The 27557-nt window shown below is 41.7% G+C and overlaps 1 protein-coding gene across 7 annotated transcripts in view; it reads right to left on the minus strand.

The window, feature by feature from the left end:
• Nucleotides 1-27122, minus strand: part of PROM1 (prominin 1) — a 105550-nt gene extending 78428 nt beyond the window's left edge. For 3 of the 7 annotated variants that reach the window (XM_076001106.1, XM_076001105.1, XM_076001104.1), the window contains exons 1-2: nt 26859-27122; nt 23423-23857 (exon numbers count right to left, since the gene is read on the minus strand). In XM_076001106.1, the coding sequence (XP_075857221.1) occupies nt 23423-23648 (226 nt within the window). In that variant the 5' untranslated portion in view covers nt 23649-23857; nt 26859-27122. The remainder of the gene's footprint in view (nt 1-23422; nt 23858-26858) is intronic. The other 4 variants (XM_076001109.1, XM_076001108.1, XM_076001107.1 and 1 more) reach the window with 2 other exon arrangements.
• Between the last annotated feature and the right edge of the window lie 435 nt (nt 27123-27557).

Consider the following 27557-nt stretch of genomic DNA (forward strand, 5'->3'; position numbering starts at 1 on the left):
GTGGGACGTGTGAGGCTCATCAAGGCATGCATTGGCAGTTCAGACTCCAGGCAAGGTCCCTCCTGCTCTGTGACCAATAGCAGGGCTACTGTGGCTCACTGGTCAGGTAGTCAAGATCCAGGGCTCTCTTTGGACACGAAAATGATTTTTCTCCAAGCCAACCAAGCTGGAACCAGATTTCTGACCCTGGCTTAGTGAGTCCAGCATTTTAACAAAGTCTTCCAATTATTCCTCACGGCAGGGCTGAGAGCAGAATTAGAAACTCCAAACGAGACTGGGATTAGTTAGAGCCCAGTACCCCTGCCCAAGACAACTTCCTAGAATCCAGGAAGATGTTTCCTAGAAACATGACGTCTTCTTATTTGCTTTGAATCCCTCCTATATAAAGTTCCTTAATGTCAGGAAAAAAAAAAAGGGAGTGAAATGCCCAAAGGCCACCTTGTTTCAATGTAAACACAAAACAAACCAGCTCCTGCTGGATCTATATCTATGCTTATTTATCAGCTGTGGGATTGGAAACCTGCAGCCAGTGCAGAGATGAAAAGGAATGCTTTATGACAGCAGAAGCACCCAGCCTCTCCTCCCCTGCTGTTCCTAACACTCCAGTCTCCAGCCTTATTCACCGCACTCGACAGACTCCAAAGCCCTGAGCCCTGTTCAGGCTACTCACAAAATCACCGTCAAGTCCTTGGAAGATACTGAAATATGCAGGTTTCTCCCATTCCTGTGACACGGTATCAGAATGCTCCTGATACAGCAGAAAGCACACTAACGAACGGAAGAGAAATGGTAGAAATAGAACATCACCATTTAACAACTACAATAGTGATGCTTTATTAAGGCAAGAATAACCTATGGATGCTAAAAACATTAGGCCGGTGATTGCTAGGGAACTGGGTAGTACATAAAAAAAAAAAAAAAACAACCTGGAAGACACTGTCTTCACCAAATAATCAAACTTAATTTCACCAATAATGGCTCAAATCGACATCATGAGCCTCCTGATGTGAAACACTGAGAGGACACATCACTTATGTAGTACCCCTGACAAAAATTTAATTTGAATAAAAACTATAAGGAGCATTAATGGGAAAAGTTGAGATAAATATGAACTATATAGTTGATAAAAGTCTTATAATAATGTCAAATGTCCTGCGTGTCGGATCTGCATGTGGTTATGCGGGAGAATGACTGATAAGATGCATGCTGAAGTATTTAGTGGTGTGGCAAAATATTAGCAATTAATGAATCTAGGTAGAAGATAAACAGGTGTTCATTTGTACTATTCTTGCAATATTTCTAAAGATTTGAAATTATTTGAAAATAACTGAAAGATTTGAAATTATTCAAAAATAAAAATTTGGAATAAAAAAAGTTCTTGGGCCTCTTTCCGTATTTCTCTTTAATCACTTCCCCTTTTCCGAGCTCTCTTCCCAGTTAGCCAGTTAACCAATTTTCCTAGTTTATCAAGCTTAAAATGTTTTGACTCAGTTTTGCAGAGAAACAATGTTTTATGGCTTCTTTCTTCCTTGTTGTGATTCTGATTTAAGAGAAGGAAAGAAACAGTAAAAAAATAATTGAGAAAATGTGGGTTTTTAAACTTAATGATGATAATAGTAAAAAAATTAGAATGCTTATTAACTTTGGCAAGCTGGTAATGACACTGTGTATAGTTAGAAATGTCTATATTCTTTAGGAATGCACATTGTGGTGGAAGGGAAAATGATGTCATGTTTGGGTTTGCTTTAACTACTTCAGCAAAGATAAATGCAAAGAAAAAAGAAAAGAAGATAGATAAATCATATATGACAAAACCACGTAATTTTTTCCTCTGGGCAACTGGCACATGGGGATTCATTGCATTCTTCCTAGTTTTGAGTAGGCTTGAAATTTTTCATTATAAACAATTTATAGACTATCTTACCTCCCTTGTACTCCATCACTAATTCAGATCTTCATCACATCTAACCTACTTTTAATGAAGTTGCCTTTATTCCTTCGGCCTCTCATCTCTCTTCTACTTCATTCTGTTCTATACAGTGCTGTCAGGCTGACCAGTCTATAACCCCTTTCTCATGGCCTCTACTAATCGTCTTTAAAGCTAGCCACAATGTAACCCTACCCTTCCAGTTCAAAGCAAAGTGAGTACAGGCTTTGGAGTCAGAGTGAACAAATATACATCTTGGTTTGCTCAGACAGGCCTGGTTTATACATGTTGCCTCGGCATAATCATTACCAGTGCTCTTTTACTCTTAAAATGTCCTGGTTTAGATGACAGATATATGGTCACCATAAATCAGGTGATCCTGAGTTCAAATTCCAGATCTCACACTCAATGTTGTGTAACCTTGGCAAATTCTTTAACTTCCCTGGGTCTCGATTTTCTCATCTGTAAAATGAAGGTAATAATACCCATCATTAAAAAATAATGTTCTCATCTGTAAAATGAAGGTAATAATAATTCTCATCTGTAAAATGAAGGTAATAATACCCATCATTAAAAAATAATGTGTGGAAAGCTCTTAGCAAGATGCCCAACACATATTAAGCAATTAATAGACAGTTGCGATAATTACGCTTCCCTTTAAACAAGGCTCCTCCAATCCAATCAGATCCCTGGCCCCCAAAAAACATGCCTGTTCATGACCCCTGAGGGTTGTGGGTGCCATTCCCCCACCTATCAGAACCTGTCAGTTCCCTATCCTCAAAGTTAAAATTTGAGGTCCTCAGCTGACTTTCCTCCTCACTGAGTATCTACAACTCATAACTCACTTGGGACATTTAATGATCCACTGCCTTACATGTTCCCTGGACTATTCTATGTGAATGCATCTTGTCTCCTCCACTAGGGAGACTATTCATTCCTTAAAGTAGCAAATGTTCTCTCCCCCACACAAACCCCGTAACCCCTAACCCTGTGCTATGCACATGTGTAAGTGCTCAGTAAGACTTGCATGCCCCAGACAAGACACCTAAATGAGAACTAAGAAACTAACATTCTTCTAGGCAAGAATAGTTTCCCGGGGGGTGGGGGGGTGGGGTGGGGGTGGGGGGACAAAAAGTCTGGATATGCAATCATGGTGCTATTTTTAAGTTTTGTTTTGTTTTAAGAAGATTCACTGTGCCTCTTACCTCAGCTTCTTTGTTAAGCCCCAACGAGGGTCGGGGTGGAGTGGGAAGTCAAGGGCGTCTTACAAACTGAAACACAATCCCAAATCACCATGATTGTGGAGCTTTAGAATCCCAGTTGTTCGATCCAATGGTAGATTAAACATCAGACAAAACCTGATTTCCCTACAGCTTTAAGTCTGTAATTCAGGCTGGCTTTTAAATGTGAAACTTATCTTTTAGGTTTCATTTATTATGATAAAAAAAAAATCATTAAACCCTCAAGTACAATCAGTGCTAGTTCATCTGCATACATAGGAGGCCAGTGGGTAAATGGTTCCAAACTAGATGATCTAGAAATCTTTCTGTTTTCCTCTAGATCATACCTTTATGTTTACATCCTATATGGGAATACAGTGTAATTTTAGCTATGTAAACAGCCACCATCACCACCGCCAATGGCAACAACAAAACACCTTCCGCCTAGGGAAACAAAAGTCTACAAAACAATAGACAAAATTTAAACACAGATTATCTTTGGGTGAGGATAGATGCTTTCTTATTTCTGCTTCTGTGTATCTTATTAAATATTCGAACATATACTACTTGTTAAATGGAAATAAATTAAAGGTATGTCGGCCATGTTTGCAATGAATAACATTATAAAAAATAGACAATTCATTTCCTTAGTCAACACAGAGTATCGATACAACAAAAGCTGCTACTACTCTTCAAGCACCAGGAGTCAATCTGGACAAACAGAGGAGACTCTACCTCTCCATGAGCTAAGAAACCTCCCAGCAAACAGCTCCCCCATACTCTTTCCTGCTTGCTAATCCCACCAGCTCTCATCTGGCTGCACAGTCTTAAAATGAGCAAGCTTCCTGTCTCTGGGCCTTAGTATTGTCACCTGTAAAATGGACATAGGAACTGGATGATTCTCTCTCCTATATGACAAATTCCCTACAATTAAATGGCCTCAAACCGTTGACAGTACTCGGGCTCGGCAAACGTTTCTGTATAAAGAACTGATGTAACAGAATGCATAATAAAAAGACTAAGACTCTGCTATATAGATAGGCAAAGGCATTTCACAAACTCCTGAGAAAAGAAACAGATGGGAAAACGGGGAACCTCGCTAGTAGTCAGAAATACATATATTAAAATAATGTGAAGTTATATCCTTTGCAATTAATTCCATTTTTTTTTTTTTTTTTTTTTTTTGAGACAGAGTCTCACTTTGTTGCCCAGGATAGAGTGAGTGCCGTGGCGTCAGCCTAGCTCACAGCAACCTCAAACTTCTGGGCTCAAGCAATCCTCCTGCCTCAGCCTCCCAAGTAGCTGGGACTACAGGCATGCACCACCATGCCCGGCTAATTTTTTCTATATATATATTAGTTGGCCAATTAATTTATTTCTATTTATAGTAGAGACAGGGTCTTGCTCTGGCTGGTTTCGAACTCCTGACCTCTAGCAATCCGCCCGCCTGGGCCTCCCAGAGTGCTAGGATTACAGGCGTGAGCCACCAAGCCGGGCCAGTTAATTCCATTTTTTAAATGTCCAACACATTACTGGTGGTGGCATAAACATTCCTGACCTACTGGAAAATTGACAATTCTTTCAAAAACTTTGAAAATGATCCTATCTTTTTTTTTTTTTTTTCTTTTTAGCCAGCTTATAGAAGTTTAATGATCCTATCTTTTGACTAATAGCTACTCAGGGGAAAGAATCCTAATGACAACAACAAAAAAGTTTTATGCACATTTAACTCTAGTGAAAACCTGGAAATCAAAATAGGAATGGATACGTCAGTTTTCATGTGATTCTATGTATTTTCTTCATGAAGAAGGAGCTCTCTGGCTGGCAGAGGAAGGTTAGGGGCAAGATCTGAGACAAGAAGAAGAAATGTGCACGCAGGAAGTAGGAGAGAGGATTTATGAAGAAACAAGCCAGGCCTGCCAGGGGTCTGAGTGTCCCTGTGGGGCTATAGATATACATTCAAAGTGAGTCCGGTTGGCACAGCTGCAGTTCTTTCCAGAATTCAGCTGCTTGGGTACAGGCCTAAGAAAATGGACTAACCAGAAAATGCTATGACCAGATTTGGGATTTTGCCAGAGGACAACCATAGTGGGAGAAGAGGAAAAGTGGATCTTTACAATGCAGGACTGTGGGTGCTCATAAAGGGAAGAAGAGGGGAGCCCCAAGAGTGTACACAAGCCTCTGCACATGATAAATATATATTGGGTAGTTGCTTCACGTCCTGGGCACTGTTCCAGGCTCTGAGGACACAGTATTGAAGAAATGAACAAGATCAACGGAGTTCTACTCTCAAGAAGTTCAGATTCTAACAAGCAACAAGATAAACAACTATTTACTGTAATACCAGAACAAATGCTATAAAGAAAAATGAAGCAAGGTAAGTGGGGTGGCGCTGTGGGGATGAGGGGTGGGGGGCAATCTCTCTGAGATGACAGTTGAGCAATGACTGGAGTGAAATGAAAAACAAGCCACGTAGGAGAGTGGTCCAGGCAGAGGGACCAGTCAGAGGCAAAAGGTGCGAGGCAGGGCAGTGCTTGGCACGTTCCAGGGCGAGCAGGAGCCCAGCTGGTGCAGCTGCGACAGTGGCTTCAAGGCTACTATTGTGCACCGCTCCTCGTTCTCTCTATATGGTCCAAGTGACTGGCAGCCTCAGCTGGGGAAGGCAGTCCTGACAAGGAGAAGGGGACAGATGTGAAATAGACTCTCATGCAAAAACCTCCAGTTTCCACGCAAGCAAATTAGTCTTTAGGAAGACTGGCCTGCCCTCTGTCATTGTAATGCAATGCTTGCTAAGCTCTCGTTTCTGAAGTCAGGGAGCTGTTTACTTGAATTTCAGAAGGAGGTGTTAATTTCTGGTCAGCTTCATTGCCGTGCACAAGTTATATTTGGAATGGTTCTTTAAAGAAATGCAATTCTTTGCCAGGCAGGTATCCGGATATTCAGTTATTTACACCATAGAAGATCTGGCCCATGAAATGCAGCATGTCACAACCAGTTGCCCTCCCAGAAGCCTGCTGTCCAAATCTCAGGCTGAGCTACTGGGTCAGCCAATTTCCAAGAGGATATCAAAACATATACAACCTCCTCTTCTTCAGGATGCAAGACCATTTACTTACAATCAGGTTCGAAGAGCGCCTTCATCTCAATTAATAAACATGTCCTATTTCGTCAGTGACAGCATCAGACTGAAACATTTTAAAATCACAATTCAGGGACTTATATTCCTGCATGAGTTAATAATTGCTAAAGAAATACCAAATATGAATAAACAGTCACATCACCACCTTTTGGCTCCCAGAGTTGACCGAGAAGTTTCTTCTCTACAGGATTATCAAACAGAAGCCTTGTCTCAAGCTGTTTTTTGTAAACTAATCACCACTCTCCTTTGAAGGCTAAAGAAACTTCTGTCATCTAGGTTGGGGACAGGATATGCCAGGGAAGGAACTTCTCCATTCTCCTCCTCTAGTTTTCAATTCCTTGGTTCTTTGGTTCTTTTTTTTTTTTTTTTTTTTTTCACATTCAATAAACATCCAACCATTAGGATCTTAATTTTTATTCATATTCCACTTAGGCTTACAGGGATATATATATAAAATTATGATAGCATATATAAGAAGAAAGGGGTGAAAAAAGCAAAACAAACCCAGAGACGTAAGAGGAAACTCCTGAGCCCCACAGGCTGAGACCCTCTCTGACCTGTGTTTCCAGGCCCACAGATGCACGCCACGCACGTTTGCTGAACAAAGAACATAGGAAGCAAAGGGCACGCCAGAGAGTCCTGTAATTGTGGCTCAGGGTGTTTCAGAATTTCCCAGCAACGGCCACCTGGAATTGTTCTGGCCAATTGTTCAGGAAAAAAAATTAAGACTAGAAAGAAGTTGTTTTGTTTTGTTTTCCCCAAGCACTCTCACAAAAAGAAAACTCTGAGACATAATCAACAATTGCCTCAACAATATCTTAACCAAAGCTGAAGGGACATGTTTCTCTGCATAATTCCAGAAAACGGTGAATAGAGAGTGAAGGGAGAGGCATATGATCACGCCAGGGACATAGCTCACAGCTCAGGAAAAAGCCCAACTGGACCTTAGAACACAGAGTTGAAGACTTTAAATTTTTGTAATAAATGAACTAGAACTAGAACTAGACAATTCATACTTTTTCTTTATCGTTGCTTTTCAAAAAGGTAAAATTTACTCAATGGACATTAGTCACAGTTGTAAAGGGGGAAATCAAAACTGAAATTATAAACTATTAAATATAAGAAATGAGAACATCTTATTTCAAAATCTTCAGGAGGAAGCCGAAACTGATCCTAGGAGAAACTTACAGATTTAAATGCATTTATTAGGAAATAAAAATAAAAATGAAATAATTAGATGTTTAATTTAAAAAGTTAAAAAAAATTAAATAAGCTTCCAAAAATAAAAGTGAAGACTTAACTAAAAATAAACAGAACAAAACAAAGATAACGTTTCATTTAGAAGGCATGTTGGGAGGCAATAAAGCCCAGCTCTTAATTCTGAAGTCTATTCCTGTTGCAACAGGGAAGATGTATTTAGAAAACAAGCAGTGCAATGTCCAAAAAGGTACCTTGGAAATAGTTTAAAATCCACTGGGTAATACCTGGACAAAACCTTCATATCAAAGGTTCAAAATAATTTTATTTGTTTTTCCATTCTAGACTTCTGAGAAGTACAGGAACTTACAATGTATTTTCTATGAGTATTCAGTCTCACTAACCGTATCATGCAATAGCCTAGTCTAAGAGGATGAAGAAGAGGGTGAGATTCCAAAATCAGACAGATCTGAGTTCAGATTCTCACTCTGCCCGCTCACAAGCCGTGTGGCCCTGGCTAAGTGAGGTGATCTCTCTGACACTTCATTGCCACATACATAAGATAGAAATAATGTCCACCTCCCAAGACAGTGGACAAAATTCAGTGAGATTTTTCTGCATTTTCTGATGTAGAAATAAATTGGTTCAGCCTCTACCGAGTGCAGGAAGGCGCTATCTATCAAAACTGCAAATTCACAAAATTATAAACTGACCTGGCAATTCTATTTCTAAGAATTTACCTTACATATACACTTGCACAGTTGAGAAATAACTAATGTTAATTATAACAATGTTTGTAACAGCAAAATGGTAGAAATGAATTGACAAATAATGACCCACTTTGCAGCAATTAAAAAACAAGAGGCTCTTCATGTACTAACATAAAATAATGACCAAGCTATATCTGTATGTTTAAAAAAGAAAGCAAGGGGCCGGACACAGTGGTGGCTCACGCCTATAATCCTAGCACTCTGGGAGGCCGACGCAGGTGGATCGTTTGAGCTCAGGAGTTCGAGACCAGCCTGAGCAAGAGTGAGACCCTGTCGCTACTAAAAAATAGAAGCTACTAAAATATAGCTGGACAACTGAAAAATAAATAGAAAAAATTATCCAGGCATGGTGGTGCATGCCTGTAGTCCCACCTACTCAGGAGGCTGAGGCAGAAGGATTGCTTGAGCCCAGGAGTTTGAGGTTGCTGTGAGCTAGGCTGACGCCATGCACTCTAGCCCAGGCAACGGAGTAGACTCTGTCTCAAAAAAATAAAAAAGTTTAAAAATAAATAAATAAGTAAAATGAAAGCAAAGGTGCCAAATAAAATATACAACATACTATCATTTGTGAAGAAAAGATCATATGTACATATAGGCTTATATGTGCATAAAATAGGTATGAAAAGACACAAACACCCACAAACCTAGTAACAGAGGCAAGCCGGATGGCTGAGAATCAAGAATTCAAGTACATAGCCTTTTGTACTTTTAATTTTTGAGTTATATAAATAGGTTACCTGTTCAAGATACTAAGTACTTTTTAATTTTGGTGAGATACTGGAACAAATCAAACAGGAAAATGCCAGTGATTCAACTGAAAAATGAACAAGGAACTGGAAGTTCTTTGAAAAGAGAAGTACAAATGGATAAAAGGATATGACTCACTCATGATTCAAGACATGCAAATTAAAACATAATTTTTTTCTATAATGTATCAGATTGGCAATGACGAAAAGTCTTAATAACCAGAGTTGGAAGAAGTATGGGAAAACAGGCGCTTCCATGCACTAATACTGGAAGTACACATTAGTATAAAAATTACCAAATAATTTGTAATGCCAATCAAAACTGTAAACGCACAAACCATTTGCCACAATAATTTCTTTCCTAAGGATTTCTCCTATGGATCTGACTGCCCATGTATGCAAAGATAGAAGCTGAAAATTGGTCTCTGCAGCAGTGTTGGAAATAGCAAAAACACTGAAAATGTCCATCAGTAAGAGAAATGAACTGTCTAATCAATGGAGCACTATGTAGTAATTGTAAAAAGGTGACGGAAAAAGACCTAAAAATCATCACAAGGGAACAAAATAAACACGATGTGGCCAGCTCAAATGCAATGGGACATGAGAACACAGCTGAAATGAATGGATTAGACCAGTGGTCCCCAACCTTTTTGGCACCAGGGACCAGTTTCATGGAAGACAATTTTTCCACAGGCTAGGGAGACATTAGATTCTCAGAAGAAGCATGCAACCTAGATCCCTCAGATGCGCAGTTTACAGTAGGGTTCTCGCTCCAAGAGAGTCTAATGCCGCTGTTGATCTAACAGGAGGTGGAGCTCAGGCGGTGACGTGAGCGATGGGGAGAGGCTGTAAATACAGATGAAGCTTCGCTCACTCGCTGGCCACTCACCTCCTGCTGTGGAGCCCGGTTCCTAACAGGCCACAGATAGGTACCAGTTTGCAGCCCAGAGGTTGGGGACCACAGGATTAGACTCATGGGTTTCAAGATGGATGGAAACCAAAAACATCACAGTGAGTGAAAAGAAAAAAAAAAAACAACACCAAAACACAAAACAAAACAACACTCTGTATAAAAATATGCATTAGGAGGATACAAGTTTCTGTGAAGAAGGGAAGGAAGGAAGATAGGAAAATAAGATTGGGAATGACATGCAATTTTGTCAGTAATGCTTTACTTCTTTTTTATAAAACAATCTGCATACTCACTCTGGAAGGATGAGTGCACTATGCATGTTTTATGAAAGTTTTCTCTGTACTCCTCTACATTTTTTCAAATTAAAGAGAAACAGAATGGATGTCTAGAATTACCTACCAGATATGTTAAGTTTTAAAAGCAAGGGGCAGAAGAGCATATAAAATAATTCCTTTTGAAAAAAAAGTGTGTGTGTGTGTATGTTTATTCCTCAGAGCCTAGAAGAGAGCCTGCTACCTGGTAAGCACTCAGTGAGCATCCACTAAATGAATGAATGAATGAATGAATGAATGAAGGTCTGCATACAAAATTCATTAGTGAGCATTACTTCTGGGGAGTGGAGTGGGGTTAATTTACTTTTCCTTTTTTACCCTTTAAGTACTATTTGCTTTTTTCCATATATATATATATATTACTTTATATATATATAGCTTTATATATATATTGCTTTATATATATATTGCTTTCATAATATATTGCTTTTATATTTAAAATAAATTTAGTTTTACATTATTTCAACAAATATTGAGCATGACAGAGACGTACGTAATTGAACTCATTTGATAATTTAGATTTAATTCGATGCTTATCTTTTGTCATTTCATATATCTACAGGAGCCCTTGTCACCCTTGGTCTGATACACAAGGTATTCCCCATCTTGAGCTCTTCACAAGTATTTAATTACCATTAAATGTGGGGATCTCATTGGCTAAAAAATTATAAACTTGAGTTTTCCCATGGAAGTAAAAAGCAGAAATTTTGGAAAGAAATGTTTAAGTCTTTGAAATATAAAAAGCTATCACAAAGTCCATACACTTTGAATTCTATGGGAAAAATGACATGAGCCACTGAAACCCGCCCAAAGAGTTATTTATATAAAATGAAGGATTCGAAGAAAAGAAAGAAGCCTGACAATACAGAAACAAAAAGAAAAAAATGTCAGCCCCACAGTAAGGGGAGTTTCTAGAAGTAAATTTAAAAGCAGAACAATCAGCTCTAGAAAGGATCATGGCCCTGAGGGTGTTACTGTATGATACAGCTCAGTGACATTATCCTGATCCATGGGACACTGGCATTTCAAGAAAGTACACAGAGCAAATATTGGATTTTGTCAAGTTGGTGTAGACAAAAATTGTGTGTCGGGGGGCATGAGTATAGTCTCTAGAAGTTCAAAATCACCAAAACAAAAGCCAATGATTATAAAGGCTCTCCTTGTGCACCAGGCACTGCGGGCTTCCATGAGTTTATAATCGAAGACTGCAAACTGTGAAAGACAGTTTAAACATGCAATAGTCAAAGTATGTAAATGATACTGAAATAGCACAGACGAAGTGATGACGTTAGAGGGACCGGATTTCCAGAATAGACATCACATGAGGAAAGTTTTAAAGAGACAAAAGGAGTTTTCTAGGATGCAAGTGGATGAAAGGAGGGTCAGTTAGGTCTTGAAGGGGGTTAGGTCTTCTAGCCCAGCATGCAGTGCAGGGAGAGAGGAACTGTCTGTGGAAATCCCTTCAATCACATGCCTCATGCAAGCAGGGGCAGTTTGTTCTTTTGTTCCTGGGAAAAAACAAACAGACGAAAAAAGAGTTGATGGAGGAGGTTGTGGTTTCTGCAGTTGAATACTGTGTGAGAATGGTGGGAAGAATCATGTGTACTGCTTTAGTTACTTCTTATTTCCCTTTTCAGTACACACAGTTAAGTCCCCGTGATTAAACACATGGATGATGTGACTCAGATGTGTGTATGAGTGTGGAATAGAGACTCTGCTAGCTCAAGTCCACTTTCTGGGCTGACCAGATTACATGGCCATCAATTCCTGCCCTCAGAAAACATGGCTGCCAAACTGTCCCTCACTGTGAGGTCACCAGCTGTTCACTTATCTATTTGCCAGGTAAATTAGTCTGCTAGTTGCGTTGTAACAATGTACCACAGTGGAGTGTCTTAAACAACAGAAATTTATGTCTCACGGTTCTGGAAGCTAGAAATCCAAGATCAAGGTGTTGACAGGGCCATGCTTCCTCTGAAGGCCCCAGGGAAGGATCCATTCCAGATCTCTCCATCCATTCCAGATCTCTCCCAGCTTCTTGAATTAACAGTTCCTGGCCTTTGGCAGTATAGTCTTCACATGGCATTCTTCCTGTGTGTATATCTGTCTTCAAATTTTCCCATTTAAAGAACACCAGTCATATGGGATTAAGGGCCCCACCCTACTCCAGTATGATCTCAAAGTAACTAATTGCATCTACAACAACTTTAATTCCAAATAGGTCACATTCTGAGGTGCTTGGATATAGGACTTCCACATATTAATCTGGGGATGATGTAACACTGGGTTTGCACCCAAGCCTTTTGTGCCTTTTTATGTATAAGTACAATTGTTAATGTATAGCAATTAAATATTATACAAGCTGAAGAAATATGAATGTAAAGAGAATGAGCATTAAAAACTAATTCAAATGTTCTAGAAAGACTTATTAAAGGCCAGCCATTTGGATGAAACTGTGTGTGAGTAAACTGAAAAAGTCTGGGAAGAAAAAAAACAAACTAAAAATCTAGAACTCTGAACTCCAAGTGTTTCAGATTTTGCTACACTTCAAAGAAACCAAAACAAAGAAACAAAAAATTATAAAGAATGCATTTGGAGTGTGATTTTTATCAAAAACACTAATTTTGAAACTTCAAACAATTAACTCTTAATAAAAACAAATTGTAAGCCTTGGCCCCACATCAAAAGATTGGCGAATATTTTAAGTCCTTGCTTTAAAAACCTTTTTAATTTAGGCAACACCCTAAAGGGAACAGGCATGGACAAATGCTCACGATATAATGTTAAGTAAAAAATTCAAGTTACAAAATGTACAACATTTCTCATATTTTAAAAAAAAAGTTTCAATATATTTGACAGCATGTTTGTGAATGATCTTGAAAGGATTGGGTCTGTTATGAATGAACGAATCTAGGCAGTGATTGTCAGTGCTGCTAACATCACAAAAAGAGATACATCCAGACATTATCCATCTCCTGCTGGAAATGTATGGCACCATCTATAAATTGTTTTTGCCCCCAAAATGAACCTGAATCTGATCACTGTAAGTACTAGTTTACAGGACACGCAGGGGACAGAGGAACATGATAAAGAACACCACAGAGAGGCAATCACCAAAGTTCAGCCTATAGCAAATACTACAGGAAAAGCAACTTGATTCTTCAATGAATAAATTACAAGGGGAAAAAAGACATGGAGGGACATCCTATAAATCAAAAATAGACATAAGGAGATATATCAGCCAATCACAATATATGGGCATTATTTGGATCCTGATTCAAACAAACAAACTTTAAAAATGCATGTATGAGAAAACCAATAAATTTGAACACTTCTTGAATATTCGATGGTATTGAAGGCTTACTGTTAACTTTCTACAGGACAGTAATGGTGCTGCGTTTTATTTTTAGAGACATATACTGAAATATTTATAGATGAAATGATAGAACAACTGAGATTTGCTTAAAAATAAAGGAAGGGGCAGGAAGAGTGATGAGAAAAAGACTGGCCACGAGTTGACAATTGTTGAAGCTGGGTGACGGGTAAACGAGGGCACATCAGACTCTGCTACTTTTGTACACATTTGAAATTCTCCAAAATAAATTAAAAAAAAAATTTTTTTTGATTGGCATATTCACCTGAGAAAACTGTTTGCTAGTACTACGAAATGTGAAAAATTGCTTATCCCATGGCACAGCAATTCATTCCTAAGTATATACCCAACAGAAATGTGTACATATAGTCACCAAAAGACATACAGAAAGATCTTCATAGCAGCCCTATGCCTAATGGCCCACCTGGAAACTTCTCAAATGCCAATCCAGTAGGATGGATAAATAAACTATACTATAAGAAAACATTCGACGGCCGGACATGGTGGCTCACGCCTGTAATCCTAGCACTCTGGGAGGCCGAGGCAGGCGGATTGCTCGAGGTCAGGAGTTTGAAACTAGCCTGATCGAGACCTCATCTCCACTAAAAAATAGAAAGAAATTAATTGACCAACTAAAAATATATATACAAAAAATTAGCTGGGCATGGTGGCACATGCCTGTAGTCCCAACTACTCGGGAGGCTGAGGCAGGAGGATTGCTTGAGCCCAGGAGATCGAGGTTTCTATGAGCTAGGCTGATGCCACAGCACTCTAGCCTGGGCAATGAAGTGAGACTCTGCCTCAAAAGAAAAAAAAAAAAAAGAAAATATTTGAAAATTCCACATAATAGTATGCAACAATGACAAAGAATATATACGACTACATGTAACAGTATGGATGAATCCCACAAACAAGCTATTGAGCAAAAGAAGCCAGAAACTGAAGAGCATATACTGTATGATTCTATCAGGAATAACTAATCTATATTACTGAAAGTCAGGTGAGAGGTTACCCTTGGAATGAATCAGGGGACAGTGGCCAGGAAACAAGAGGGAGTTCTTCTAGGGGGTGGCTGTTTTTCTTGATCTGAACAATAGTTACACAGATGTGTGCAGTTTGTGAAAAGCCATCGAGCTATAAGCTTATGCAAGCTCTTCTGTATGGATATTATACTTTAACATAAAGATTTAAAAAATATTTTTAAATTAAAAAAATAGGAGATTCTGCTTTAGTAGCTGTGGGATGGGATCCAAAAATCTGCATTTCTAACAAGCTCCCAGGTAATGGTGATGCTAGTGGCCAAAGACTACACTTTGAGTAGCACTGAACTAGGCCACTAGTGTCCAAATGCATGTAGGAATTTTCAGAAACAGGTCCAGTGGCCAATGCATAGTCCCCATGGCCTTCCTCATGTAGCTCTGGTCAGGATTACAGGTTTTCTGAGTGATGTCCTCTCTCCAATGTCTGCAAAACCCAGTGCAGATGTGTTGGCATGACATTCTAGAGCCTCTCTGTCATGTGTCACTAAGCTACTCTCCAGCTCGTGTTACTGCAGCCTTCCAGACATGCATGGCTCCAGCCTACTGCTTCCAGGCCACGTCCTGTGAATCCCTGTCTCAATTTGCATCACTCAGGCCTCTGCTCGTGCATGTCTCTACGCCTGGAATGCTCTCTGAGTCTTGAACTCTTCCACAAACTCACAGTTCAGTTCAAATGCTACTTCCTCCATGAAACCTTCTGATTGCCCCGCCATGACGAGTCCCTTCTCTGGACAGCCGTCAGCACATCATTCACCCCTCACGGTGAGTGTGAACCAGCCTGCCCCGTGTCATAGCTGAATGTGGAGGTGGAGGTCTCCTCAGCTGAGTGTCATCCTCTTGAGAGCAGAGGAGCCCAGTCGATGCCATCTGCCAAACAACACCAGGCTTGGGGCCAGCAGGAACTCACTACACATCTGCAGGATTACAACATGAGCACTTGGAATCTGACAGTCAGGTTTCAACCTGGCTCCATTGTTTTCTAGATATATGATTTGGGGCACCTTGCTTAGTGTCTCTGAGCTGCGCGGGGTACTGAGAAAACTAAATAAGACTATAATAAGGGGAGTGGACTGAATGGTGGCCCCCAAAACAATACATCCAAGTCCTAATTACCAGAACCTGTGAGTGTGACCTTGTTTGGAAAAAGGATCTTTGCAGACGTAACTGAGTTAAGTATCTTGAGATCATCCTGGACTTAGAGTGGGCCCTAAATCCAACAGCAGGTGTTCTTATAAAAGAAAGGAGAGGGAGGTTTGGACCAGAGATACAGAGATGGCCACGTGAGGACAGGCAGAGATGACAGTGATCCTGGCACAGGCCGAGGAACACTTGGGGCCACCAGAAACCGGAGGAGGCCAGCAAGGATCCTCCCTGGAGCCTCCAGGTAAAGTGTGGCCCTACCCATACCTTGATTTTAGATTTCCTGCCTCCAGGACTCCGAGAGAGTAAACTTCTGCGCTTTTAGGCGTGATAATTTGTTACAGCTGCCCCAGGAAACCAATACATCGAGGGTCAAATAAATACCTCTTTTGTCCATGTGATCACCAAGACCTGAGATTAATTTAAAAGCTTTTAATAAATGTGGATTGTATACATTCATATTTTATTTGAAAAACATTTATATAGCACTTAGTATCTACCAAGCACTATTCTAAATGCCTTATAAATATTATTTATTTAAATAAATATTATGACAGCCCCCAAAAGTAGATACTATTATTATTATTTCCATTTTACAGAGGGGAAACTGAGGAACAGGGAGTTTAAGTAGCTTGCCCAACATCACAGAGCTAGTAGAGGTCGGAACAGGGATTCGAACCCAGGCAGTGGGTCCAGAGCCACTCAGGGTGTAGGGCTCAGAGTGCCTCCAAAACCGGACCCCGGCAAGCAGAGGTCTACCTGTGGCCACCTCTCCTGCTAATATCCTTCCCGCTCTAAGGCTCTGATCTGGCCCCACCCTGTAGAGTCCCCACTTTCCAACTGCCTCTGCAAGGGCACGTCTCGAGATTTCATTTCCGCTCATCCCAGTGCAAAGCACTGTTTGATATACCACGTCGGCTTCATCCGCAGCTGCTGGGCGGCCTCCCCGTATTTACATCCACACTTAACCTCCCGCTTCCTGCACGCATTTGAAGGCCTCCTGAAAGGACGGCACGCTGGAGGTCAGCAGAGCAGGACGTTTCCCAGCCGTGCACAGCCTGCCTCTACTATACACGTATGGAAAGACAGGGCTCCTTTCGGGGGGACTTTGTAGGCAAGGTGAAGGGATGACAACAGTCAACAGGGTGTTTTGCAGGTTAGCTAAAAGCTGCCCCACGAAGCTGAAGACAGACAAGGAGGATTAGGAGTGCCCGTCATAATCCGCCCACACGTCACCTGCCACACAAACCCACCTCTCAGGTCACTGGTGGCGTCAGATGAAATCTGTACAGCCTGTCCCCTCCTCCACCAAGGCAATGTGGGGTGGCCCTGGAAGAAGAGCCCAGGCTTGAGAGTCACAGGGGCCTGGGGCAAACCCCGGCTCACCGTCTTAGCCGACAGCATGTGTGACCTTGGGACTCCCCTTGGACCCCCCTGAGTCTCATTTTGCTTATCAGCAAAATAACAGTGGTGATTATGAGCTTGGACGCTAGAGCCAGCCTGCCTGGGTTCAAACCCCACCGCTGCCACTGACTAGTTGTGGGACCTGGGGCAAGTTATTTGGTCCTCCGAGCCTCAGCTTCCCCCTCCGTACAATGAGGTAGTAACAGCACCTAGCTCGTGGAGTTGCTCACCTGCCTAAATCCCTTAAAGCGGGCACATAATAGTGTTTGCTACTGTGACTGTCCGGATGTCAGCTGCCCGGCAGAATGACTGACACAGGGAAGGGAGGGAGGATCAATAGATATCAGTTCTTTCCTTTGTGACCTAATTTACAGCTGGACCCATTGCCAGTGTGAGTCGCATGTTCTAAAAGTGACAATGCTGGCTTTGTCTGAATTAAATATGGACACGCAGGTGTTGGATCCCAGTTCTACACTGACGTGGGCACAGACACGCCTATTGGGCCGTGTGCCTGGCTGTGCCTTTCCTGGGAACCGCCCCTCTCTGCCTCTGAGGCCACGGTGACAGTGATGGCTCACAGCAGCCAGCCCCACACAGAACGGTCCTGGCCACGGTTACTCAGTGGCTCCATGGTTGGTGACTGGCCCAGGTAGGCCAAGGCCTTCCCTGGGAATTTAGAATTGGGACAGAAAGAGAAAGAACTCCCAGTCGCTCTCCGGAAAGCTGGCCTGAAACCTATGGTGTCAGCAGCTGGTTCTCCGCCTGGAGGCCTGCAGGGGTGGGGAAGCCAGACTGCAGGGGTGGGGAGACAAGACTCAGTGCAGACGTGCAGAGAGAGATGGGAGGCAGAGGGATCCCCCCCCCTTAGTGATCCCTTTAGCTATGTTTCATAAAAATTATAGGAAGTCATTTAGGACTAAGTTCCTATACTAGGCCCCAACACAACCAGACTGAAAATCAAATGGAACAACTCATGCTAAAGTTCCAAGGCACCAAACTGAAACTGAGTTGTTATCAAGAGAAAGAGATAAGAGCCAAATTTCCCAAACTGGTGAGTTTCAATTGGCACAATGACGAAGTTCCCTCCGTTGTCATAGTCCTTGTAATCCTTAACCGCCAGTCACCCGATGTTAAATAATCATTTATTTTTCTATTGTTCTGCCTCCTGGTCCCTGCCTTACAAAAAAAGTAACTTTGGAATTCCATGGAAACTAAGCTTCCACCAACTTGGCCAATGCCACTCCCCCACATGCCAGATCCCAGGAGCAAACCAGATTAGCCTGAAATGCTTTTAGAAATAGGTCCACCATCCTAAAATGTAATTTAAAAAAATATGCCAAAACAAGATGAAGAATAATTTTAGAGAATTGCTGTAAAACTAAAAATGGGAGATCTTTTCCTTCACTTGTTCCATTAGAATGGCCCAGAACTGGGTCATAACTTATGCCAAATTCATCACAACCACATCAAATTGAAAAAGGCACAACTCAACATCTGCATCGGATAATCTTCTACCAGGCATACTTTTGTGCAAAATTTGCTACTTTCCATACTAACTCATGGTCACTGTAAAAGCACCACAGTAAGATATTAATAAAAAGAAAACAAATTACCCACAAGGTAGCTGGGGTTTGCAGGAATAACTAGTCCTAGAGAAGGGAGTTTCTCCGTCTGCTGCATGTTAATGTGTACCTTGAACATGCAATCTCTTTCTGACTTAGTTTTCCAGTCTGTGAAGGGGAGTGTAACGGATAGAAATAACACCAGCACCTACCACCATCATCTCTCTCCCATAGTTGTTGGAAGTGTTGTCCCTTCTAGACCTCGTTCTGCTGCTGTTGGGCTTGCCAAGGGGACACAGCTGACTTAAGCTCAAAAGTAATGGAACCGTTTCTTAGGAGGCAATTTCATGTAGAATGTCCCTGAGGGAGCAGCAGCAAGGACATTTCAATGATCCCTCCTGGAGACAACTTCTTGTTCCTCATTCCCCTCTCTACAACAATCTCGGCATCACATTTTGGTCAATTCTTCCTCTTCAATAATAAAATTAATATTAACCATAATTATTGAGTATTTTTTCTCTGTGCTTTTCTGACATGGATTTAGACAGGCTTTACAAACGTCATCTTATTTACCCTCAGAAATAAGAGCTATAAAGTGCGTTAGGAAGACAGTCATGTTCCATCTGAGAGAAAAGAGGATCTAAAAGTCAAATGACTTGGCCAAGATCACCCAGCAGGTAATAGGCAATAGCTAAGATTTACACCAAGTTCTTTGGACATGAATGGATACTGCATCCTCCTCCCCAGTACCTTTTGCTTCATTCTAAGTCCATTATTTCCTCCCTCTGGACCACTGCAGGAGCCTCTACCTCCCTGTGATCTACCCCACAGGCACTGTTCTACCCACTGTTCTTCCAAAAATGCAATTCCATTTACACCCTGGCTCACAGCACCCAACAAGGTGCACCACAGAACACGGAGGCTTTCCATAAATGCTTGTCCAATGAATGTAACCTCTGTTTGAAGGCGACCTTGCCTTCTTCCCTCTACAAAACTTCCTGGAAGTCAAGGTCCTCCAGCTCTGCCACTCCTTAACCTTGGCCAACTTATTCCATGAACACCTACCTCACCCACTGTTATGAGCTGACTGTCTGTGTTCCCTTCCTGCCCCCCCCCAATTCACATGTTGAAGTCCTGACTTCCAATGTCATGGTATTTGGCGATGGGACTTCAGGGAGACAATTAGGTTTAGATTAGATCATGAGGGTGGAGCCCTCCTGATAGGATTGGTGCCTGATGGGATTGAAGGGAGAGCGGGAATCTCTCTCTCTCTCTCTCTCTCTTTCTCTCTTTCTCTCTCTCCCCACCTCCCCTCAAGCATGCATGGAGGAAAGGCCACGTGAGCACACAGCAAGAAGGAGGCTGTCTACAAGCCAGGAAGTGAGCCCTCTTTAGACAGCAAATCTGCCAGCACTTTTTGATCTTAAACATCCCAGGCTCCAGAACTGTAAGAAATAAATGTCTGTTGTTAAAGTCACCTAGTCTATGGTATTTTGTTGTAGGGGCCTGAATAGACTAAGACACCTATGTTGAAACTTCTGCTTCCCCCACTCCCCAGATAGGCCATTCCCTCTGCCTAGAATGCCCTTTGCTCAACTTCCACTGGTCACCTGCCACCAACACCCTTTTTGGTTGAATGGATGAAAAGCAACTCCTCCCAAATGTAAGGCATAGTTCTCTTAGTGAGCCTAAGCCCAGCTCTTTCAGCTCAGGCCAGGGCAGGTTCTAGAACACATTTGGCCACATCAACATAGGTGTGGTTGCCTGGGTTCCTGGTCTAATCAAAACTAATCTCTTCTGCCCAGGAAGTAAGGCTTTGTTTCAAGTCCTAGCTGAGCAAAGCCTTTCCATCTTGTATTTATTAAGGATATAACAAGGGCTTTTGAGTTTCATATGCAAAATTTGGTAAACCATTTTGGTTGGACATAGGATATAAGAGTGAAAAACTCCCCAGTTAGATGGCAAGAAAAGAGGGAGCCCATGCTCAGGGCTGTGCCTTCCTCTTCCACTCTTCAACCTGCACTGGAACTTTGCATTCAAAACACCTCTACTCTTTCAAATGAAAGAACATACCTATAAGATAAGATTTCCCATGAAGACATTACCCCATAGAAGATGAGTCCTGAAGTCTTCTGTTTGGTTAAGGTACTAATTAAGGTAAAAAAATAATAAATAGGAATCCATCATTCGCACTTGTGCTGTTTTTTTTGTTTTTTGTTGATGTTTTGTTGTTGTTGTTTTGTTTTTTTGCATCTTCAATTATGAGAACATCTATTAATATCTTTAATTTGGTGCCTGTGGCCAGGTGTGGTGGCTCGTGCTTGTAATCCTAGCATTCTGGGAGTCCAAGGCAAGATGATCACTTGAGCTCAGAAGTTTGAGACCAGAATGAGCAAGAGTTAGACCCCAACTCTACAAAAAATAGAAAAATTAGCCAGGCATGGTGGTGCATGCCTGTCCTTTCAGCTACTTGGGAGGCTGAGGCAGGAGATCTCTTGAACCCAGGAGTTTGAGGTTGCTGTGAGCTATGATGATGCCACTGTACTCTAGCTGAGGCAACAGGGCAAGACTCTGTCTCCTCCACTCCCACCCCTAAAAATGAAAAATTTGGTGCTTGGGAAATGCACTGGCCCCAGATGGGAAAACCAGATTGTCCAAAATGTGTTCTTTACATTGCAAAGCATCCAGTGGGCATTTGGAGACTATTACGAAATCTAGTAGTAACTGGGCGAAGGAATATAAAAAGGGGGCGTGTGGAAAGAAACCAACACTTCAAGATTCATCTGTTAAATTCAATATTATATTCTTTAAACAACCTAATAATTTTTCCCTCCAAAGGGATAATGCTGGTCTTCATTACTCTACTGCTGAAACTTTTGGGAATTTCTTTTGGCAACCTAATCAGTATTGATGAAAGTCAAAAGACAAACTAGGCTAAAACCTCAGATTACATTAGGATTTAAATTCTTCAGATGCCTCCTTCTGGTCTGATAATGTTGGGAGTTCAAAACCTTAGAATGCATTAGCATGGAAATTTGTGTAAAGCTAAAGCATGTCTTCTAGCCTGATCATCTGAATGAAGATCTTAAAAAATACTGCTTTCCCTTGTGAAATAAGTATGATGAAACCTTCCAATGAAATCTAAAGGCAGCAAAATACAATAACATATGGAAAGAGATTATGGGATTAACTAATTATTTGATAGGACTTAGAGACTTGGGAAGCTTTCCAATCTTTTCGAAGAAGTCATTATAAATTCCTATTAAACAACTGAATTCTATGCCTTTTATATTAAAAACGAAACAAAGAAGCAAAGACTAAAAACACCAGTAGGTGCTTTTTTTTATTCAATAATACTTATAGTAAGTCGACAAATAAACTAAGAGATATCTATTTAGAACAGTTGAGTTTGCATTTAACCTTAACAAATAAACTCGGCTTATCTTCTACTTTCATCTTTTGCATTCAAAAGTTAGCCTTTAAACAGTGACAAACAGTAAGCATCATTAGTACAGGACTCTCTTTAATGACAATAAGGACTCAGTGATTTATTTCATTGCACTGAAATTTAAACTAACAAACAATTGACAACTATACTTCCAAATGTTTTAATCGCTTAATCTATGACAGCTACATATAAAAAATTTCAAGAAAAATGTATTTTAATGAAAATGAAAATGTATTTTAATGAAAACAAGTGATAAGGTTCACTAAATACATTCTCCCTCTCTCTGTGCCTCCCTCCTTCCTCTCTCTCTCTCTCTCACACACACACACACACAAATAAGACTCAAACAATAAGTAGCTCACCAGCTAAGGAAAATAATAAAGTAAGACTTAAATAAATTTTATAATAAATGATTACATTCAAATCTTTGCAGTTTAAAGAACAAGTATAGAATAGGATAGATCTAACATTAAGCCAAACAAAAATTTAAGCTGCAAACTCTAGTAGCAGATAATTCGCACAGACCATTCCATTTTCCTAATCTTCTGTGTCTGTGAACACGTACCCTCTAGAGCTCAGATAAACAGAGAACATAGTAAGAAGGCCGAAGTGGCAGACAGCACTATGTATGAAGAATAACAGCACAATGCCATAAAAATTCTAGCAAGCAGCAATCCCTCTTCCCCTCACACCCAAGCTCTCAGAACTGAAGCAAACAGGTAATCGGGTGAGTAGGTCTGTCCTTCCCCTAAGCAATGTCAAAATTGCATTTTGTGGTATGTGGAGGAAAGTTACATTTTTAAGTGCTAAGGTGGCCATCTGATGCCAGGTAATTATTGACTTCTCCATTTGAGGACAGACAATTTGCATATTTATCCTAATTGTACCCTAATTTTTGCCTTTGGTAAGTGCCTCAGAGCAATTCATCGCTCTAATCAAAACTAAACACAACAAAAAAGGTAAAGAATTAGAAAACCAACATAGCAACACAGTTTGATACCATTTCTCATAATCGCATTCCTGCCAACCTATTCAACATGGTACACCTTCTTAACGTCTGTCTAAATACTCTCTGCTCCTGTGCCAATCAATCATTTTGAACCTCATATTTTAAAATACTGAATATGTTGTATATTGATTGCATTGACACTAAAAAACAACATCGTGGGTGTGTTTGGAGACAAATGCCATCTTTCCCTGAAATCTGCACTTACCTTCAGGGAAATCATTGGGCTGCACCGTGCGGAGGAAGACGTTCACCATTTGAAAGAGAATGCCAATGTGTCCAGGTTTGTAGGAGTCTTGGGTCTCATAATTTGTTTCAGGCAATTCATAATCCAAATCCCCAAGAGCGTCTATGGATGAAGGTGGCTCTCCCGAAACGGGGTTCCCACATAGACCCAGCAGCAGCAGCAGCAGGAAGACAAATGTGCGTGCCATAGCTAGCAAGGTCCCCTAAACATGAGGGAAAACCAGGTCCTCTCGCCTCAAAGCTTCAAGAAGCCTTGAGGAAGACAGGAGCTTCCTTGTGTAGAAGAGGCGCGGCGGGCACTGGATCTGCTGAATCCTCAGTTTTCTGGCTGGGCGGGCTTGAGGCAAGGGCCACAGAAGAGTGTTCTTCAAGAGGGTCATTCACCAAGGCACCATCCCTGGCCAGGAGAGAAACAGCACCCGCGTCACCAATGCATATAACCTGCCTGCACCAGGAGCTGCCCCGGAGAAGAGGCTGAAAAGCTTTAGCGCAAGCCCTTCAGCCTAATCCAGGTGGGTGGGAGGAAACCAAACACACAGCCGGCCACCGCTGGGGAGCCACAGGGGGAGGCGTTTGCATGAAAGCCATGCTCAGAGAAGGTCCTTCCTCAAGGGGGCCAGACTCAGGACACAGACCCTTTACAATTCAAAAAACACCAGGCAGTGTAGAGAAGGCTATGTGGTCTTGGAAACTAACATTTATTGAGCACTTACTATACTCCAAACATTGTTCTAATATGCTTCATAGATGGGACCTTGTTTAACACGTTATCCCAGTTTACAGATTAGGAAACTGACGCAAATTGTGGTGACTTGTCCAAGTCACATGAAATGAAGGGTGGGGCCAGAATTCAAATCCTGTAGTTTGTTTCAAAGCTCAGGCTCTAATCATGTCACCTAGACACTGTCCCTACAGAGCCCTCATGCTCAGGCTCTGGTCGCAACCAGTAATTAACTATATGCTTGTATTTTCTTCAAGCATGTGTTGTTCTACCTGATGTATCTGGAGATAAATCTTAACTCTAATATTCTACCTATTTGCTCACTGATCCCATTTCAAACATCCCCCTATCCACCTAACACCCAAACCAAACTAAAAGGGCATGGCCTCAAGGTCAGGGGCCAAACTGAGGCTGTGTGACACTGGAATCTGTCACACAGATAAGCTCACCAAGTAATCCTGGGGGAAACCTTCTCCCTAAGTCACCACCTCAACAGCCAGGGGTCTAGGAGCTGAGAGGCAATGCAAAGGGAGACTCCCACCTGCCCCCTGGGGAGGGAGAAAGAAACAGGAATCCTAAAGGCAGCTGCCACTCCAATGTCCCGGAGGGAATGGGGCAAAGAACGCCTTCAAGGCGGGCCTTGTCCTACTCGTATTTCCATATCCAGAACCTAACACAAGACACTGCGTACAGTTGGTGCTTAGTAAGAGCTGTTGAATATACAAAAACAGTCAATCAAAATTACTGATCTCCTGTGCCACTTAGTGAGGTAAGCAGAGTCCCCAGGGAACCTGGGAGGAGGATCCGGGAAGCCCTGCTCTGCCTCTCTCTGTTCCGGTGTTCTGGGGCACGTGGCTGTCATTTTGTAAGTTGGATACACACTGAAACACACACTGTGAAAAGGGAAAAGGGAATGGTCAAGAAAATGACATAATTTACGTGCGGCCAGAGGACCCACTTCCAATATAGGGCAAAGAAAGCCCCAGACAAGAGGTGGGATTTCACGTGCTACTTGAAGAAAGATGTTAATTCATATCTAATCCCCTTAGATATTGCCTCATCTTCAAAGCCCTGTCCCACTCCAACCACTTTTGCAGAGCACAAATAGAATGACCCTAAACACTCCCCGATCCCCAGGTGGTTCCCGGGTCCAACTCACGCACCCACGCTCAGGTTTGGCCCTCCGTCCATCCATCTGTCCTACCCACAACAGACCATGACCCTGGTAACTGCTTCCAAAGGGCTCCCTTTGAACACCCCCCCCCCACACACACACACACACAAGCACACCTTGTCTTCTTCTTTTTTTTTTTTTTTGCTCCAGGACAGGCAGGGAGCTAAGCCTCAAGCAGCAAGCAGCTGGAAGGATTAAAGGCTCAACTGCAGAAAAAGGCTCACTTCCTGGTAATGCCACCAAGCCACAGGCAGGGACAGAGAGAAACAGACCCAGGAGGAGAACTATGAATAAACAGGCTTTCCAACTCCCTCAGTGAAAAAGCAGAGGAAGGGAAATCCCAAAGGAAATGAAAAGCTACTGCTCACTGCTGCAAAGATGGAGCTATCAACTGAGCCAGACGAGAAGTTCAGATTTCTTTGTATCTTGCTCCAAAGTGTAGGTCCCTCTCCATTTTAAAATAAAATTTAAGAAAATATAAACACTCACTGATTGTGAAACACTAGACAATTGATTAAAATCAAGTCAAAAAGTTTTTCATCTCAGTTTTAACAAAGTTGTGCCAAAAGAGAAAGTATGGGTACTTATCTATTAAACCCCACTAGGTCCCCAGAACCACAGAAAGCAGCTCAAGGAACTGCCGGCATAAGTAAGATACAGGAAAGTTCTCAGGGAGCAGCATGTGTATCTTCCTGAAATGGGGTGTTTGCTTAAATGCAGATTAGGGGGCCTAATTTCTGGGATGAGCCCATTAATCTAAATTTTTAACAAGCTTCCCTGGGGATTGATTCTTAAGATAAGTAAAGTTTGAGAACCCGCACTGTTCCCTGGGGGCATTGTTCCTGGAAGACACTCGTGCCTGGCCAGTTCATGCTCCTTTCCGAGGACTAGGCTTTCCAAACACACTTCAGGACAACAAATATAAGGTTAAAAACTCCCCAGATGCCCTTTTCATATTGCTTTGAATTGATCTATTCCAGCTTTGTGGAGTCCCTGACTTACTTCTATATAACTCAGGCTTGGCAGTCAATAAAGGATTGCTGAAATAAAACGAGGGTGGGGTAGGGGAGTAGGACTGATGCAAAATGCTCATTTTTACCTATTTTAAAGTTGTATCAAGCATTTATTTATTAGCAATCTTATTAGCAATCTTCCTATCCCCAAAAGGGTTATGAAGGATAGATCCAGTCCTACCTATAGAATTGCCTGTGGCTATTTCCTCCAACTCAAGGGCAGCAGACTGTCTCCCCACTGGATTCATCCAGAGCAAAACAACTGGTCTACCATTCGAGGGGAGCTACCTTCTGCTGAGACCCTCAACTTTGCAGGCTTTGGAAATTGCTCCCTAAGGTGTGGCCCCTAAAACAGAAACTAGACTAATCAATAAGGCCACCTCACCTTTTCCTGGCTTACAGGCAGAAACGTTCTGGTTTCTACTCCAAATGCACTGAATTCAAACTGGGAAAGGGGCCCAGGAAGGTCAATTTTAAATAAATAGCTCACATGATTCTGAGCCTGGAGTCCAGAGAACCTCATTTCAACACTGGTTTAAAGGCAAATATGGTGATCAACCAGCTTCATTTCTTCTTTTCTTCTTTTGATGGAACCTCTCAAAATCTTTCTTTCTTAAAGGTATCTCTGTAGTAGATGTTTGTCATCTGGGGTGCTTTGGGGAGGTGGATAAGCAACTTCTGAGCCCACATTTTGAATCCTGTGGGAGGTGACCTTGCCTTTCATTGTGAGGCCAGGAGGTGTCCAAGCTATGTCATGGGGAGGATGAGCCAAGCTCGGCCAATCACATGCTTGCTCCCGGGCCTTTGCCTGCAGGCACATTGAAGGGGGGGCAGTTTCTAATTCATTCTAGCAGTGATGGCAGCAGTGCCCTCAGCCACCTCCAGGATCCCTCACTAGCAGTTGTGGCCATACTTCAATCAGGGGTCCTGTTGCATGCCCTGGGTTCCCACGCCTGGCAAGCCTTCCCGCCACTTACCTAAGACACTCCATACCCATCCTTCCAGGATGTCCCTTCTCTGCTAAAATTATACAATAACTTCTACTGTTTGTAACAAAGCATCCTGACTCTTAACAGATGTCAGACATAGCTCTTGGCCCCCTGCAAAGCTTATTTCTTTCATATTTTAAACAGTACCAACAAAACAATACTTGGTTTCAAGTTTAATTACTTTGATGATGCACTGTCCT

This window comes from Microcebus murinus, chromosome 3 (genome assembly GCF_040939455.1).
Source record: "Microcebus murinus isolate Inina chromosome 3, M.murinus_Inina_mat1.0, whole genome shotgun sequence".
Taxonomy (NCBI): Eukaryota; Metazoa; Chordata; class Mammalia; order Primates; family Cheirogaleidae; genus Microcebus; species Microcebus murinus.